Source organism: Carassius auratus, chromosome 31 (assembly GCF_003368295.1).
Source record: "Carassius auratus strain Wakin chromosome 31, ASM336829v1, whole genome shotgun sequence".
Classification (NCBI taxonomy): domain Eukaryota; kingdom Metazoa; phylum Chordata; class Actinopteri; order Cypriniformes; family Cyprinidae; genus Carassius; species Carassius auratus.
In genome coordinates, this window is record NC_039273.1 from 7099505 (window position 1) to 7116396 (window position 16892).

A 16892-nucleotide genomic window follows, 5' to 3' on the forward strand; every position below is an offset into this window, starting at 1 on the left:
CCTAAAGCCAGGCTGCCCTCGTACAGAGCTCTGCTCTCTAACTCGAGATGAAGGCATCTTTTGTGACTACCTACCTTCTGGAGGTCAGAGGCAATGGGATGCAAGATTGAAACAGGCAAGGAGGAGTTTTCCAAGGGTGCCACAGCTCTGATGCAGCGGTGGGTTACCTTGAGCTGAAAACATCCCAGGCAACAAGTGTGAGACGGGACATACACTTTGAGCTCTACATGGGGAAGCACTATACAAATAATGTGAATTAAATTGAACTGAATCAAAACTAGTTGATGCTTCCTCATTAGATGCAAGACAACTGCATCATATGCAGATATCTTGTTTGCTAAATCATTTGACATACACAAATTATCTCGCACAAATTTAAACATGGTGCATCTATTTTCATTTTGTCTGTTCCTTTGTTTTACTGGCTTGTTTTTTATTTGTATTTTTGATGACTGTATTAACTGTTTAATTTTATTTATAGAATGTTTAAATAAATCATAAATTTTACTATGAGGAATGCAAGAAGTATTTTCATGCAGAAAGAAGTTTCAAAATCATTAGCTGAGTAGCTAAAACACTTCGATTTCATCTGAAACAAACATGGTATTTCGGATGAGAACATATAGCTCTTCTCATTAAAGAGGCATCACAAGCAGGGCGTCGCACCCGTGGGGGATGTGGGGGTTTTAACACCCACACTTTTCCCGGCGAGAGCGTTCGACACCCGCACGTTTTTTGCAGTTTTTCAGCAGTTTTGCACAAACGCCTTACTACAGTCGCCGCGGCTGCCTCCTCCCCCCTCCCTCTCAAACTTGACACCGGCTTTGAGTGTGACCGGCTGATGATTGGCTGTTCTGCCTTAAGTCCCGCCTCTCTTGGCGTGTTATCGGTCAGCTCGTGCTGAGGAGGCGGGAACTTATGGTTATGGTTATTTACGTCTCCCTTTTCCAGGTACTTTGAATGAGTGTTTATGCTTTCGAGTTTTTTAAAATAAGCTTGATATGTGTTTGAGAAGATGTTCTGTTATCGTTTTGTTGACATGTCAAGTGTTTTCGGTATTATATTTCTTTTTTTAGACTAATACTAATTGCTATTATTGGGATATTGTTCAGCAGCTTGTTTGCATTCCTGTTGAAGAACTATGAAAGAAAAGTGTATATTATTTTAATGTTTAAAAACAGTAAATTGTTACATTATTTATACCACCAGAGAAATAGCTTTGTGTGGGCGTTTTTTTTCTCCCCTTTTATGTTATATATATTTTTTTTAATGTAGGGTTATTTTTTCCCAGCCAACGCTGCAAGAACTTCAAGCCCTGCATTTTGTACCCCTCTGTCAATGTATTCATCATTTTTATTGTTTTTAAACAAACCACATCCATCCCCCACACTTTTGAAAAGCTTGCTACGCCACTGGTCACATGTCACACGACAAGATTTTTTTTTTATAATTAGTATTATTATTATTGCTATCATGAAATTTCACCTGGCCTCTCTTAAAATGATGTCTGTCCATAAAGCGTGCATTATCTATTATTAATGTTCATAATCATATAAATGATGTTGCTTTTTACTACGGGGCCGCTGAATGTTTGAATCTGATTGGTTGACCAACGTTCTAAGGTGTGCAAAATAGGCCTAACTTTTTTATTTAATTGAGTTATATCCAGTGAGTAAATACATGTACGAGAAATCTAGTTAATTTTCGAACAAAATGAATCTCCATTCAGATAATTAAGCATTTCTAAACACTATAGATGCGCAGCAGGCGTGAGCGCGTGTTGTGCAGCCGCATCACTCTCTCCTCCTCTCTCCTCTCGCCTTTCAGCGCGCCGCAGCCCTACATCTCTATTCACAGAGGGGGTAGCCCGACTCCTCTCCTCTCTCCTCCATTCTGTCTCAGAGGTGGATGCCATGCAATCGGATTTTCTTCATTAATCGGCTATATTCATTCACATGGCCATCGCGTAGGGGGTGTTTTAAGGGTACGAGATCCCTCTTGGTGGCGACATTACAGGTAAGATTTATTTGAACGTGTCTGGTTGTCCATCTACCCTGTTATTGGCACTGATATCATTTTTTCATCAGTCATTTACGGCATATTTGTTTGTTTTCGCTGCACGATTGAGTGAATATGATTAAATATGCACCGCAAAATAAATTGATCGCCACTCACTCTATGGTATTTGAATAGAATAGAAGGGTTTCGGTTTCTGAGATAGGCAACATTTCTAATGGTGTTATAGCTCTGCATTGCCTAATGGAATGTTCTGTGCATGATGAGACATATGGCGACAACAGGCCAAGGGGCTTCGGTATCTCTCTCTGTATTGGTGTACAGGCGGCAGAATGGGCATTAAACAGTGGCAATGATCGCCAATTATCAAGTCCCTTAATGGCTAATCACTATTTGCCATGGATTTGAATGGCTTCTGTCTCGAAGGCCAATGGTGCATGCTGTCAGCTGTGCGGCCTGTGTGAGGTAGGCTATGGTTTACAGGGGGCTGGGAATCACCGCACATTGATTGGCCCTCTGTATATACTATACCACATCAGTATTAGGAGGGAAGTCGCATCCATTGGGCTTATACACTCTACGGGGCTATGCATGGTTTTTATCTTCATAACCTTGGATAAAGTGCTATTAATTAATAATTATTAGTGGGTGCAATTAAAGGGATACTCCACCCTAAAATGAACATTTTGTCATTAATCACATAACCCATGTCATTCCAAACCCGTTAAAGCTTTGTTCCTCTTCGGAACACAATTTTAAGATATTTTGGATGAAAACTGGGGGTCATTGTGACTGTCCCATATGACGCTTTTTATTTTTATCAAAATAAATAATAAAAAAAAAAATAAATACAGTTTTCTAAAAGAAAATAAAGTTTTGCAAACTAAAATTTAAGTATTGAGAAAAATAAATGTGCTTTTTGCAAAAATGAAAACAGTGCGAAAGCAATGATTTTACAATACATATTTTCCATGGTCATATCTATTAATTTATTTGTAACGCTGCTTTTATTTTGTGTGCCAGTCTAGTTTGAACTTGCGCTGCCGTTTTTCCTTTGCACTTCATTTACCTGCGCCTCTCACTTTCTGGCACTGTTTTGACGTGGGGGTGGAGTCAAGGGACAGGGGCGTGTACAACATGCCTCCCTGGAAGTGATGTCATCGCAAAGTTGCTTACAAATATTGGTAGTCGCAGGTCACGTTTTTTTGGGCTTGTTTCTAAAGTGTAGTTGCTTATTTGGGCTCGTTCTCAGCTCTATAATAAGTTATCAAGCAGATATTTTCAAGAGGGTCTGGCTGCAGACTTGCACTTGCACTCACAGACTTGCATTCTCAGACTTGCACTTCCACTAGTGACATCCCTTGCAGTCTTTATTTTTTATTTTGTTCAATATTTTTTATTACTTTTTGTTTGAATCTCTAAACATTTTATAACATAAGCCAGGTTGTGAAGACAAGAAAAAAGAAACTAAATAACAATGTCACTTGCAATCGCTACTTGCACTCTCTGCTACCTGTGACGTCACTTGCAAACAACACAAATCGTGCGTGTTGCTAATGGAGACAAGATGCTGTGGTGGTGATTAAACGATTAAACCTAATTTATTACTATAACATACAAAAAGACAAGAACGGCAAATCTGTGGCTGTAAAATTTAATTAGTTGACCTTACTTAAAAAAAACAAATACCATTCAGATCTTATTGTTAATTATTCTCATAGCCTGCATAGAACATTACCAGAGCGATTGCACTGTCGGAAAAAAAAACCCTTGCGCTCGTCTGACCCTTCTTAGGCAACTCGAAGACAAAGCAGGAAAACTAGGCGACGTCTGACCTGAGGAAACAATAAGACCAGGCGGGAAAATTTAACTGACTACTTGCTGCCACCTATGTTGTACAAAAGCGCATATTGTGAATAAACTTCATTTAAATCATATTGTGAATTGATACACATAGAACTACACTTACCAGAGCGATCACAATGAGGGAATAAATGGACACCGCTTAAGGTGACTCGAAAATGAAACAGGAGAAATTAAAATGGTGTTGTTTATAAAAAAGCAATCGAACTGTGCATGCTCATCAGCCTTTGTGGGCAATTTAATAACCAACTTAAAGTTGTTAGTTGTTCTAACTTGAAATATTAACTTGAAAAATTTATCTAAATTTCTATTTAACTTACATTTCTGTATTATCTCAACTTTTTTAATGTTAAATTGTTGAATTAACTTTAAAAACTGAGTTTGTAATACGAACTGTAAGTTGGATTTTTTACAGCGTATGATCCATGACAATACCTCCCTCCAGAATGATGGCAGTGGAGATGAGCTGGAGGTCCACTGAGCTTTGACCCTTGTGAGGACTATCTTCACTGACAACTGTCAGCACACCAGTGATGCATTCTAGGGCCTCGTCTCTCTCTGTATCCTACAAAAACACACATTCTTCAGCATTGCAATTTATGCTATTCTAAAACATTTATTTTTAGTGTTGTAATGTTATCAGAGAATATGGCTTTAAATATGTTTTCACACTGGATTTTACAATAAAGCAAACAAAATATATTTGGTATGGTTAAACTAAAGCTATGGAGATACGTCAAGGTCTATACATTCTTGAACAGTGACACTGACTTTTCAACCTAGACTTCTACTCCTTAGATTTGAAATTAATGAATGTGTATAACGTTTATGTGGAACATTTTATTTTTATTTAGTGGTTGTTTACATAACTCTCAGATTAGTTGTGGAGGTATTGCTATACAAAATACACCAGTCACTGTATAAAATGTATATTGTATTTCGAGCAGATAGAATTACATCTTCTATGTCAACACAGGTATAGTTTTATTTTCATGCAGACCAAACTTTTTCTTATGTGCTAGTACTTACAGAGCAGGTCTTGTAGAATTCAATGGAGTCGTCACCGAGTAAAATCGGAATGTCTTTGAGAACAACAGAGCGAAGTACTGTCACGTCTGGTGTCTAATGATACACAGAGAGAGAAAAGACCAGTTAACAGAGTAATTTGATAGGCACAAGCAGACAGGAAATAAAATAGGTTGGTCTGGATCAGCTCATTTAGAACTTCATTGATGAACTATCATACAGATCAAAAGCAAAATGAACCTACTTACCATCCAGCTCATGTACTGCATCAGCTCCCTGAGTTTCTGGCCAACAGATCCCTTTTCTTTGTTTTGAAAAGTTCTGGTTCAGAGCCTCAAAGAAGTCTGGGGGAAGGGGTTGGTAGAGATGGAGAGCTGGCAGAGATATTAACATTCCAACAAGTGTTTGGATTTCTAGCCACACACCTTGAGTTTATTTTTGATTGGTATTATTTTATTGGTTGAGAATCAAAATAACTTACCTGTCTCTCTGTGAAGAATGCTGGCTATCGTTCAACCATGGTCTATAGTACAGCAGGCTCCCTTTTTACAATTTCTTGTCTGCGTAGTGGGAATGATTGGTCAATCATTTGTGAAATGAGAGTGCCATTTGGTTGTTTTTCTTCATTTCTTCCACTAGAACCATTCTGGCATTTTCAAGGCTTGTTTCATCATGTCCTTCAGGTAAGTTAGGCAGGTAGTTTGCGTCACCTCTTTTTGGCCGTTTGAGGATTCTCCCTCTGGGTTGCATTTACTTCTTTTGCATCCATTGATTGATACATCCTCACATCCAGCTTTTCAAAGCTTTGTGCGATAATTGGCCATCTTAAATTTAAGGCTGTTTATCCAGCCATACCATCTGTGTGGTCCAGGCTCAGTGAGGCAGGGGTATTTGCTAATCGGTGCTTTTGCAACACTGCTGAAGTCATCATCTTCCGGGTAAGCCTTGAAATGGTACATTGTCTCAGCAATCTTTTTTAGGATGTCATGCTTCATATCTCGTGGTAGAGTCATACGTGTTTCATCTTTCTTAAAGGCAAGATCTGCTTGTCTGAGCCTATACTCAACATCTACTGAGAAATTAGGTATGTCAAATAAGTCTGGTCACTGTTGTCTTAGCGATGGTGATGCTCCAACAGTCGACAGGATCTCAGTGTTTGCTGTGCTGCACTCAGTGTCTAATGTTGTGGTGGGTGATGGAAATGCTGTTAAATGGAGAGTCACAAGAGGGATGATTTTGACTGTAGCTCTTTCCTTCCTTATATCATCTTTAGCGATGATGACTCTCAGCAACAACCCCTGGTCCATTTTGATAACTGACTCACTCAGCATCATATGTGCCATATGTGCCAGACAAGTGTGACAAGCTGCTTGTCTCCAACTCTGTAAAGTGAAATCGGCAAAACATCATTTAGTTCATACAACTGAGTTACACAGAACATGGACAAATGGCTACTACAGAGCTCGTATGCTCTAAAATGCTCATTGTACCATGATGTCATGAGTCTGCTGGCAAATATTATGTCTGTATTGATCACCACAATCTTTGCTATTTGTCTGAAATATGGGAGCCCTGAGCACGATCTAATGGAAATAACCATATTAGCACTGTACTTAATGCCATCCATGCAAACAGAAGCTGCTACAAGGACTGTGTTCTGGTAGTTATTCATGAAATAGAGACAGTTCTTCAGTTCTTGCAACAATTACAGACTTCACTTTGTTAATTTCAACAGATGGCTTGAAAAAGGAGGTAGCAGCTAAATGGAAGGGTATCATATTTTGGTGTATGACAGCTAAAGTAAGGGGTATGTTCTTGAAGTTGTGAATGTGACCCACAACTTTCTTGAAGAACTTGTGTTTGCCTTCAAATCGCATTGTCCACACATCACACAATGGACCAAAAGTTTGAATTAGTTGAGGGTAGTGCTCAATGTAGTGGAGCTTCTGTTGTATCATCTTGTTCGGGAAAACCTTCTGAAATATATCTCTATGTTCTGCAATCTTGCAGTCAAAAAAAACACACTGACTCCTCTGAGAAGCTTGCAGACACTGACAATTCCACTACAAGTTCATTAAAACCTCCCAGGTTTCATCCCCCTCAGGAATGTGATGACCTATCAGTAGTGGCAGAAGGCGAATGAGTGTCCAATTTTCATGACCATTTCCTCCAATTGTTTCTTTGGAAGCAATGTTCTTTGGGATGAGCTGGGGGTGAGAAGTTTCCCTTTGATATTAGTGCCTCCAAGCACAAGGCCAGTTCAGCCGGAACAAGATCTGGAGGATAACCATTGACAACATGAAAATGTTCCAAGCTGGGCAGCTTCTTTTCAAGCCATATTGTTGAGCCATGGTAGGATCCTACAATACATCTTGCACCTGTCTATCATGATTTTCTTTTGTTCTTGGATGAAATGAGCCTGTCCGCACTTCCTTGTGTTGTATTTCCTCCCGTGTGGCCATACACAATTGGCACATCTGACTTACTGTGAAGCTTTCAAAGAACCCTTCCAAAGAATGGGCAGCTAAATTATCTGATGCAACAAATAATACTGTGGGTTTTATGCTGGCTCCTAACTGAAAACAAGAAAAACAAGGTCCTGAATGAGTGGGCGGAGAATTTCACCATAACCATGGTTTTTGAGACTGCTTCATCATATATGTACAAGTAAAGAGCAATCCTGAATTCTTCCTCTGTCAAGAGAGAATTGTCTTTAAACCAGGAACCATCCCTCTGAGATCTGTATCCTTGTGACAAATTTGTCTCAGGTGACATGGCCTTATCTAAAATGTCTCCATTGTTTAGTAATGTCTGCAGCATTTTTAGTATGGGGATATACACAACTGTCTGCCTGTCATTTTTTAGGACAAACTCAACAGGCGTTACCACTGAGAATTCTTTTGAAATGTACTGTATGATGTTCGCTTGCTAGTGGTTGACAATGACCCCCCAGTAGAAGTGAATTTCAGGAATAAATTATTCTCAGTAAATACTTTAGCTATCTCACTCATTAAAGAGTCCTCAACATCTCCACAATGTTGATTTAGTATTTTTCCAACAGATGTATGTAACAATGGCTGTGAAAGCACATACATTTGGTTGATCTGCTCTTGCAGGGCATTTTCAGAGATGTTAGGAATTGATGACATTCTCAGAAAAAGAGCAGCTACATTATGTTTCAACTGACTCTCCAAGTTCTCCACATCTTCACTGAGCTCAGTAACCTCAAACTCAACCTCATCAGTTTCAGGGGCACTATCCTCGGGTTGAATATTTATATGAGGTGAAGGTTCCTCACGTTCATTATGTGACACAATTTCAGGTTTGAATGCCATCTTATTGTGGTCTTGATGTTCTTCACTTTTATGTGCCTTAGTAGTTGAATAAACATTGCTCTGAAAGTTACAGCCTTGATATGGACAAGAAACCTTTTGCTTTAGGTTCAATAATTATGAGTCAATAATTCTTCATATGGGAACGCCGCTGCTTTTCTTCCCAGACTACAGCACCCATACTTCGGAGAGGAGAGCGGTGTCATCGGCGAGAAAAAAGCTAACTCAGCTGGGAATAACGTCCTTTTTGCTTTACCTCGCGTTGTGAAAGTTACTCATCGAGGGAAGATTTCACTTTTTGAGACACCAGCGGAGGTTGAAAAGTTCGCTCTCAATCTGGATCCCACCGTAAAATCTTCTTTGAAGGGAGCTGTATCGGCGGCGTCACGAGAATCTTAGGTGAATGAAGACGAATCTGCAGTTCCTATGGAGGACCTTACTGAGAAAATGTTAGTGTTTTTTCGTCCGGAAAATGACCGGGTTGGGTGATGACGGACGAGCCGCACTGCTAAATTGGCCGAGTATTAAAATAATGTTACTTCAGGGCAGGTAGAAGAGTGCGTTCCAACTCTTTGCATACTGCCCATTTTATTACTGTTCTTGATTTGCCTTTTGTTTTATGCCCAAGACCGTCCAAGTAAGTTTAACCTGTATTATGCATGTTTTTTTTATATGTAATGATTGTATGTTTATAAACATGTACGTGTATGCATTTGTTTTGATCACCGTTACCTTTCCAGGGGATCACCACTATCTTCTCTTCCCGCCTCAGTTCTGGCTGGTCTACTCTTCCTCAGTAATATATGGCTAAAAAATATATTGTCGTGGAACGTCAATGGGTTAAATAGCCCTGTTAAACGAACTAAATGTTTAGATTACCTAAGATGCAAAAATGTCCATCACGCCCTTATACAGGAGGCTCATTTGAAAGCAGTTGACGTGCATCGCTTTCAAAATAGATACTTTAAAGTGATATGCTCCTCTTCGCCACCAACAAAACTAAAGGAGTGCTGATTGTGTTTAAGTGTAATTTTGATTTCTCAATTATAAGGACTGTCTTGTGGTGCAAGGGGGCGATTTTAATACTGTGTTGATAGATCTCATGCCTCTAAGGCTGATTCAATAATTTCTGGGTGTTTTAATTCATTTTTGCTGCACACTAACATATGTGACATCTGGCATTTACAAAATGACAGTGTTAAGGATTATAATTTTTTTTCAGTTCGTCATAAGAGCTATTCAAGAATTGATTATTTACTTATGTCCCCTTCTCTTATTCCCTTTATTAGTAAAGTTAATATTCTGCCACTTCTTTTATCGGATCATTATCCAGTAATTACATCTTTAACCGCAGTATCGTTGGGCTCCAGACACAATCGCTGGAGACTCAACACCTCCTTATTACAAGACTGTACATTTGTGGATGAACTACTCAACTCCTTGAAAGAGTTTTTGCAGATCAACAAAGATTCAGACTCTAACCCCCCAGGTATTGTGGGAAACCACTAAATGTTTTATTATGGGTAAATGTATAAGCTTTTCATCCTTTAATAAAAAGCGTAGAGACAGTCGTAAAATTTAATTAGAAAATCAAATCAGTTTACTAGAGAAAGAACTAAAAGGTAAATTTAGCGAATCTAAAGCTAAAAAATTAAAGTTTTTAAATCAGAATTAAAATCTATATATTTACATCGAGCAGAATTCATCATTCATCATACAAGACATTCTTATTATTTCCATGGAGAGCGCTCTTCTAAGCTGTTGGCTTTGAGGTTGAAAGATGTTGAACCTAAGGCCAGTATAACAGCTATAAGGCATGAGGGTACAGTATATAATCAACCTAAGGATGTAAATAGGACATTTGAAGCCTATTACAAACATTTGTATACCTCCGAATCCAGCACTGACCTAACTAATTTTTATTTATTCCTTAAACATCTAAATCTTCCTAAATTAAATGACTCTCAACGCAGTATATTAGATAGCCCATTGACAGTCAGGGAATTAAAATTGGCCCTGGATTCCATGAGCACTAATAAGGCCCCTGGGTTAGATGGGATTCCCCCAGAGTTACTGAAGATATTATGGGATATAGTAGCACCCTTGATTCTGAACTCTCTTAACTTTGCTTTAGAAACAGGTGCTTTACACAGGGACCAAAACACAGCTTTAATAGTTTTGCTGCTGAAGAATAATAATAATCTTTGTACTGGTAACAAACCGTTCGTTTCTAAATGGTGGGTTGAATGTGGTATGTGGTAATTAAAGTAAGTATGTACACACTCGCATCGCTGAAGCTCACCGGCGCCATCTTGTGCACCTAGCCCATTAGTCACCATACTTGGCTGTATGTCACATCACTTCTTTAAAGGGGTTAGTTCACAGAAAAATGAAATGTCGTTCCAAACCCGTGAGACCTCCGTTCATCTTCGGAACACAGTTTAAGATATTTTAGATTCAGTCTGAGAGCTTTCTGTCCCTCCATTGAAACTGTGTGCATGGTATACTGTCCATGTCCAGAAAGGAAAGAAAAAACATCTTCAAAGTAGTCCACGTGACATCAGAGTAAAGGTCTTCACGAGTCCAAAAATTCATGCCAGAACCCGAAAGAGACCTGTAATGTACTATACCGAACCAACCCGTCTATTATTTGAAAGCTGGACCCGAAACCGCCGGGAAGACACAGACCCGACTGGACCAGATTGTCACATATTCCACCTTAAATTGCTATTACAAGTAAATAAACCTGTTGCGAAAAATACGTTTTTTTTTTATCTTACCTAATTTAAGGAGCCGTAATCTCTCTTCATTTTACCTGACTGCCTGTGATGCATTACAATCCTATGACAAGAAAGTTATCCACGTTATTCCTCTCGTTATTCCAAGTCCAAGCTTAATCCACTCATTATTCCCTCACTGGTTGCCATAGAAACATGAAACGCGCTCGAGAGCGCACATTCGTGCTAGCTGGATCAACCTAAAATATGCTTTAATGCAATTTGAGCGTCATAGAAAACATTCATGTGACAGTTCACCTCAGATTGTGTTTAAAATATATATTTAAAATATAGACCCGAACCCGTATGGGTCCTGGGTCGACGGGTCTCGGGTGCACTGTGAAGACCTCTACATCAGAGGGTCAGTTAGAATTTTCTGAAGCATCGAAAATAAATTTTGGTCCAAAAATAGCAAAAACTATGACTTTATTCAGCATTGTTTTCTCTTCTGGGTCCGTTGTGAGCAAGTTCAAAACACAGCAGTTTAGGGTTCGCGAACGAATCACTCGATTTAACCGGATCTTCTTGAAAGTTTTCAGGATTGCTGGTGATACCCTGAATTTCCTCAGCTGTCACAGATGGTACAGCCTTTGTCTGGATTTATTAACCTGTATTTGAATGTGGGTAGTCCAAGTGAGGTCCTCGACCTGCCAACAGATGTCTATTGTTAGAAGAAAACAAAACAATCCTTAGACTATTACTGACCTCAATCGCACCGGCTCCCTCAGAATCAACTGGCCTGCCAATCTCCTGCGGTTGCTTCTTTTTTTCTCTGCTAAAATATCTTTGAGCGTGCGCTTGTGCGGTGTACTGAAGAGTCTCAGAGACTAAATAATGTTTGTCCAAGAAAGTCGCTAGATTTGTCGCTAGTCGTTTTTTTGGAAAAAAGTCGCTAAGGGGGTCTGAAAAGTCACTAAATCTAGCGACAAAGTCGGTAAAAGACGAGATGAATTCTCCAGTTACTTGCAGCGCTCTGAAGGCTGCCAGTTCACAACAATGCAACGAGACGGTCTCTTGCACCACAACTCTTTGTTCTTCCGTACATCTTCCGACTGATTTCTTGTTGCTGGTTATATATCATTTGTTGCGCCTAAATATTAATGAAGATACGGTTATTTATAAATCGAATTGCTATTGATTCTTATTATCATTTAGGAGGCTTAGGAACATTTTGGGGTGGCTTCAGCCCCCCTAAAATAGGCCTAACGATGTCCCTGATAAGGCCGCTGCTGTCTCTTTCTGAATGCCACAATCAGCTCTTTAGTTTTACTCACATTCATAGAGAGAAAATTGTCCTGGCACCATGATGTGAATTTTTCTACCTCATCCAAGTATCATTGTTGTTGGAAATTATGCCCAGAACCACAGAATCATCTGCAAATTTGAAAGCAAGTTTTCAATGTCACATGTTGTCACAACAGCTGCATCCTTTAACATCAAAAACAATCAAAATGTCATATCCACATGGGTGGGGGAGGGGTAAACATCAAAAGGTCAAAGCCACATGGGTGGTTGGGGTGGGGGAGGGGCAGGGTCTAAAAGGTCAAAGTCATCAATCAAAAAATTTGGCAGGTGGTGTAGCATATTTCTCTCTCAGGGCAGATCAAGATACTCAGGTGGCCACGGCGGATCAGGAGACTTAGGCCGTTATAGTGGTATTGTCACGATACCCACACAAGAACAGAAGACATCTAGTGGTTACCCAGGGAACACAAACCAGACACTGTGACAGGTATATGGAGTATCTCGGCGTGGTTTGAGCTGGGTAGACGCAACGCGGAGAGTTGGGTGACGAGGCTTGGGAAGTTTCCTTACTTCCTCAACTTCCAAATTAACAAAGCAAACAAAACGATTTAAGAATAGCATGAGATTAATGAACTCGATCAAAGGAAAATCACCTGTTGGAAGATCGCAGCAGATTGTTTCATCATCAACATATCGCTCCAACCTCAGACCGCCCTGCCACAAACCCCACAGCACATCCTCAGCTTTAGTCATCATTTACGATTCATTCTTCTGTTTCAGTTGGTGGAGTGAAGGAGACATTTAAAGCTAAAACCACCAACAATGTGTGTTATCACCATGGCACACCCCTTATCACATTGGTCCAGCCTTTTGTGCACACGAACGTTCTGGGACTGATTTCTACAATGTTACAAGGTTCCCAGGATGTGTTTGCATTCACACAAAAGGCAATTTTAAAGGATCAATGCTCTGTGTGAAAGGGAGAAATACAGATTCCAAAAGTGATTTTTCGTAGCGTTGCCATAGGAGCATTATTTTGGGTAAACCAAAAAACTTTGAGAGAATAGTTCTTAAACAAACCATTTTCCTTTGTGAGAAAGACATTTTTAAAGTATATATATATCTTTTTTTTCCACTATAAAGAAACTTCTGTGTGGTGGAAATATTTAATTGATATTAAAAGTTAGTCCTGAAACCACAAATCCCATAAAGAACCTTTTTTAAAGAGTGTACATTGGACGATTTTATGTAATTGAATTTATGTACATTGGATTCATGTAATAAATATTGGACTCTTTTATGTAATTGAATTTATGTACATTGGATTCATGTGATAAATGCAGTAAATTAATGCAATTCTTCTTTTCTACCTTAGCAGACGGAGAGAGCCTTCGGTCAGCTTCATCAGCTACTGTAAGGCACATCAAGATTGAGCCAGTCAGTACCATGGACCTATAGGAGCAGTAATGGCTACTTGCTGTACTTCTCGCTCTGATTGGATAGAGTATGTGAAAAACTTTTTTTGGAATTACTAAAGTGCTTTCCCCCACATTGTTATTAAGTGAAGGGAAATTAAATGAAGCCTAATTAGAAAATTTTATTGAAGTTAATGCTTCCTTATTTGACTTTAGAGATTGCTAATTTGTGAAGTTTTACATTAAGAACCCCAACCATTTTTATACAACTTCATTTAATTACACTGAATGAAGTTTCAACACTGTTGTGTTTCTGTTTTAGCTTGTAGCATGCGTTCCCTACGTAAGACTTTGCTGTTAGCTCTGGTAGCATCAGTGGTGCTGGTTTTGGCAGTGCTACATTCTTGGCCCACTCGGGTCTACAGCACTGTGGATGTCCGGTACAGACCAGGTCCTGGAGCTGAGCGGATGCTGGAGGAGAGACTTCCCGAACTAGATCCCAGCACTAGCACCATCCCTTACCGAGTGAGGGAGAGTGTGGCCAGGTCAGTTAGTCTTCACAAGCTGATTTATGTTTTTCTATGAAACATCAGCTCAAGTAGAGGCTTTAACACCTGCAACTCTCAAAGGGATACTCCGCCCCAAAATGAAAAGTTTGTCATTAACCACTTACCCCCATGTCCTTCCAAACCCATAAAACCTTTGTTTGTCTTTGAGCCACAAGGATGCACTGTTTCTAAGTGTATTTTTGCTTTGATTTGAAAGAAAACGGCGCATCCTTGTGACGTGGCTGATACAGAAGAGCGTAGGCAGTTTGAGTGATGTGGAAAGACACAGAGGAGAGTGTTGACAAAGGAATAGTTGAATAAAGTCATTATTTTTGTTTTCTTCGCTTACAAACAGTATTCTCGTTGCTTCTTAACATTACAGTTGAACTATTGATGGCAGATGGACTATTCTGACGACTCCTTTCATACTTTTCTGGACTTTGTCAGTGTAATTTACTTGGCAGTGTATGGGACAGTCACAATGCCTCCCATTTTTCATCCAAAATATCTTAAAATTATGTTCCCAAGACGAACAAAGCTATGGGTTTGGAACTACATGGGGGTTAGTAATTATTTACAAAATTGTAATTTTGGGGTGGAGTATCCGTTTAACAACTACTTATTTCAACCCTTCAAAAGCTTGTGGTAGGTAAGATTTTATAATTTTTCTTTTTAATTCATTTGATGAAAAATAAAGGAAAACAGTAACATTGTGAAATTTAATTACAATTTATTATTTTATTATAATTTTTTAAAATGTACTTATTGTGATAGCAAAGTAGATTTTTCAGCAGTCACTACTTCTGTCTTCAGTGTCACTTGATCCTTCAGAAATATTAACATTCTTATAATATCATGTTTTTGTGGAAACTGAATACATTTTTTTCAGGATTCTCTGATAAATAGAAAGTTCGAAAGAAAAACATTTTTTTTTAAATAGAAATATCGTTTATAATATTGTAAATGTCTTTACTGTGATTTTTGATTTATTTAAATTGTCCTTTCTGTATACAATAGTTAATTAACCTTAGTTATCTTAATGACCACAAACCTTTGAACTGTAGTGTATGTGCTCCAAATTAAAGTTGTTCTGAAATCTAAAACTTATCTCTAAACATCATTTTAAATTCTGTACATGAATCTATTTTGTTAACTCTGTAAATGGTTTATGTATTTATATACAGTATACATAAAACACAAAGACCTACATTGTCTATTGTCACCTCAGGGGGATGCAAAAGGTTTCCTTCTGTTTAGAGATTGACAGGTTGTTCATGTGATAACTCTCCTCCTCTACCTCAAGGCTTTTGGCTCGCAATGGCTGTGTTTGTGAAGGAGACAGCAGAGGGGTCAACCTGCCATTTGCTCAGCTCTTGTTCCCCAGAGTGTCTGCCCATCCGCTGCACACTGCCTTCCAGGCCTCCCAGCTCCATGAGATGAAGAAACGGCGTGCCAAAGAGTATCAGAGCTTTCAGATGAGGTGCATTTAATAATTATACAGTATGCCAGTGCAAATGTTCAGTTGTTTGGTTTATAAATCATATATATGTTATAAAAAAAAAAACTGTGTATATGACAGACTATGTCTGATCTTGCAAATAGTTCTTTTTTATGGTTTTAGTTTTAGTTAACGATTGTAACCCTTGTGTGTATAGGTCACAGACCCCTTCTGATCTGCTGATTGTAGCTGAAGCTAACAATCCTCTGCAGTATCCAACCCAGGGTGTGGAGGTTCGGCCACTTAAAACTATCCTTATACCAGGTATTACACTTTCTGTTTCTAGTAAGATTAATGTATTACCATATTACTGAAGAACAGTGATGAGACTTAGTATTATAATAATAAATCTTTAAGCTAATGTAATGAGTATAATTGATAATACTTGACTTTTCTGCAGCCCATGCTCAATGGAAATATGTCACTGTGGCTACATTTCTACTAAACCTTACAGAAAAAAACATTGCTTAAGGTCCATTTTGCTGCACTTTTTTTAGATGATCCACAAGAGGCACTAAAAGCTATATCAGTTATCTCAATTGCAGGCTTATTCAACAGCACATACAGTATTGTGATGCAACTGTTAAAATGTATTTGTTTATAGTTAAGCGGCCTTTATTTATATAATGCTTTACACATACAGATAGTGTCAAAGCAGCTCCAAGGCAACAGTGTGCAGTCAAGGCAACAATGTTGCCAGAAATTGAGCCCCCAACTAAGCAAGCCAGAGGCGACAGCGGCAAGGAACCAAAACTTCACCGGTGACAGAAATGGAAAAAAAAAAACCTGGGAGAAACCAGGCTTTGTCGGGTGGCCAGTTCTCCTCTTGCCAGACAAAACCTGTTTATAAATCATGCATTACAGTAAAAATGTTAACGTAATAGTAATGCAGTACTGGGCAAGGAACTGGACAAAAAAAAGGCTTTATTCATATATCATTTTTATTCATAAGATAATCTGCCCCCGTAATAATTATTTGAATCAAAAGGAACAGAAGTTATTGGTGTTTTAACTGCCAGTAGTGTTCATTTCTCCTAGAAACTGCAGTGGAATGTGTGTACATTTCTGCAGAAATGTAGCCACTGTATTGTACTTCCAAAGATCCTGGGTTGCTTTTTTTCAGAATTGCAGTAACAATGTGCATCATAATAATAAAAAGCTTACGACTGAGA

The 16892-nt window shown here is 38.8% G+C and overlaps 1 protein-coding gene across 2 annotated transcripts in view; it reads left to right on the plus strand.

Moving 5' to 3' along the window:
* Positions 1–1412: 1412 nt before the first annotated feature.
* LOC113050355 (beta-1,4 N-acetylgalactosaminyltransferase 1-like) overlaps positions 1413–16892 on the plus strand; it is a 40777-nt gene continuing 25297 nt past the window's right edge. Inside the window, exons 1-5 of one of the 2 annotated variants that reach the window (XM_026213241.1) lie at positions 1413–2016; positions 13635–13763; positions 13997–14219; positions 15526–15702; positions 15878–15984. In XM_026213241.1, coding sequence (XP_026069026.1) covers positions 14005–14219; positions 15526–15702; positions 15878–15984 — 499 coding nt within the window. In that variant the 5' untranslated portion in view covers positions 1413–2016; positions 13635–13763; positions 13997–14004. The remainder of the gene's footprint in view (positions 2017–13634; positions 13764–13996; positions 14220–15525; positions 15703–15877; positions 15985–16892) is intronic. The other variant, XM_026213242.1, reaches the window with a different exon arrangement.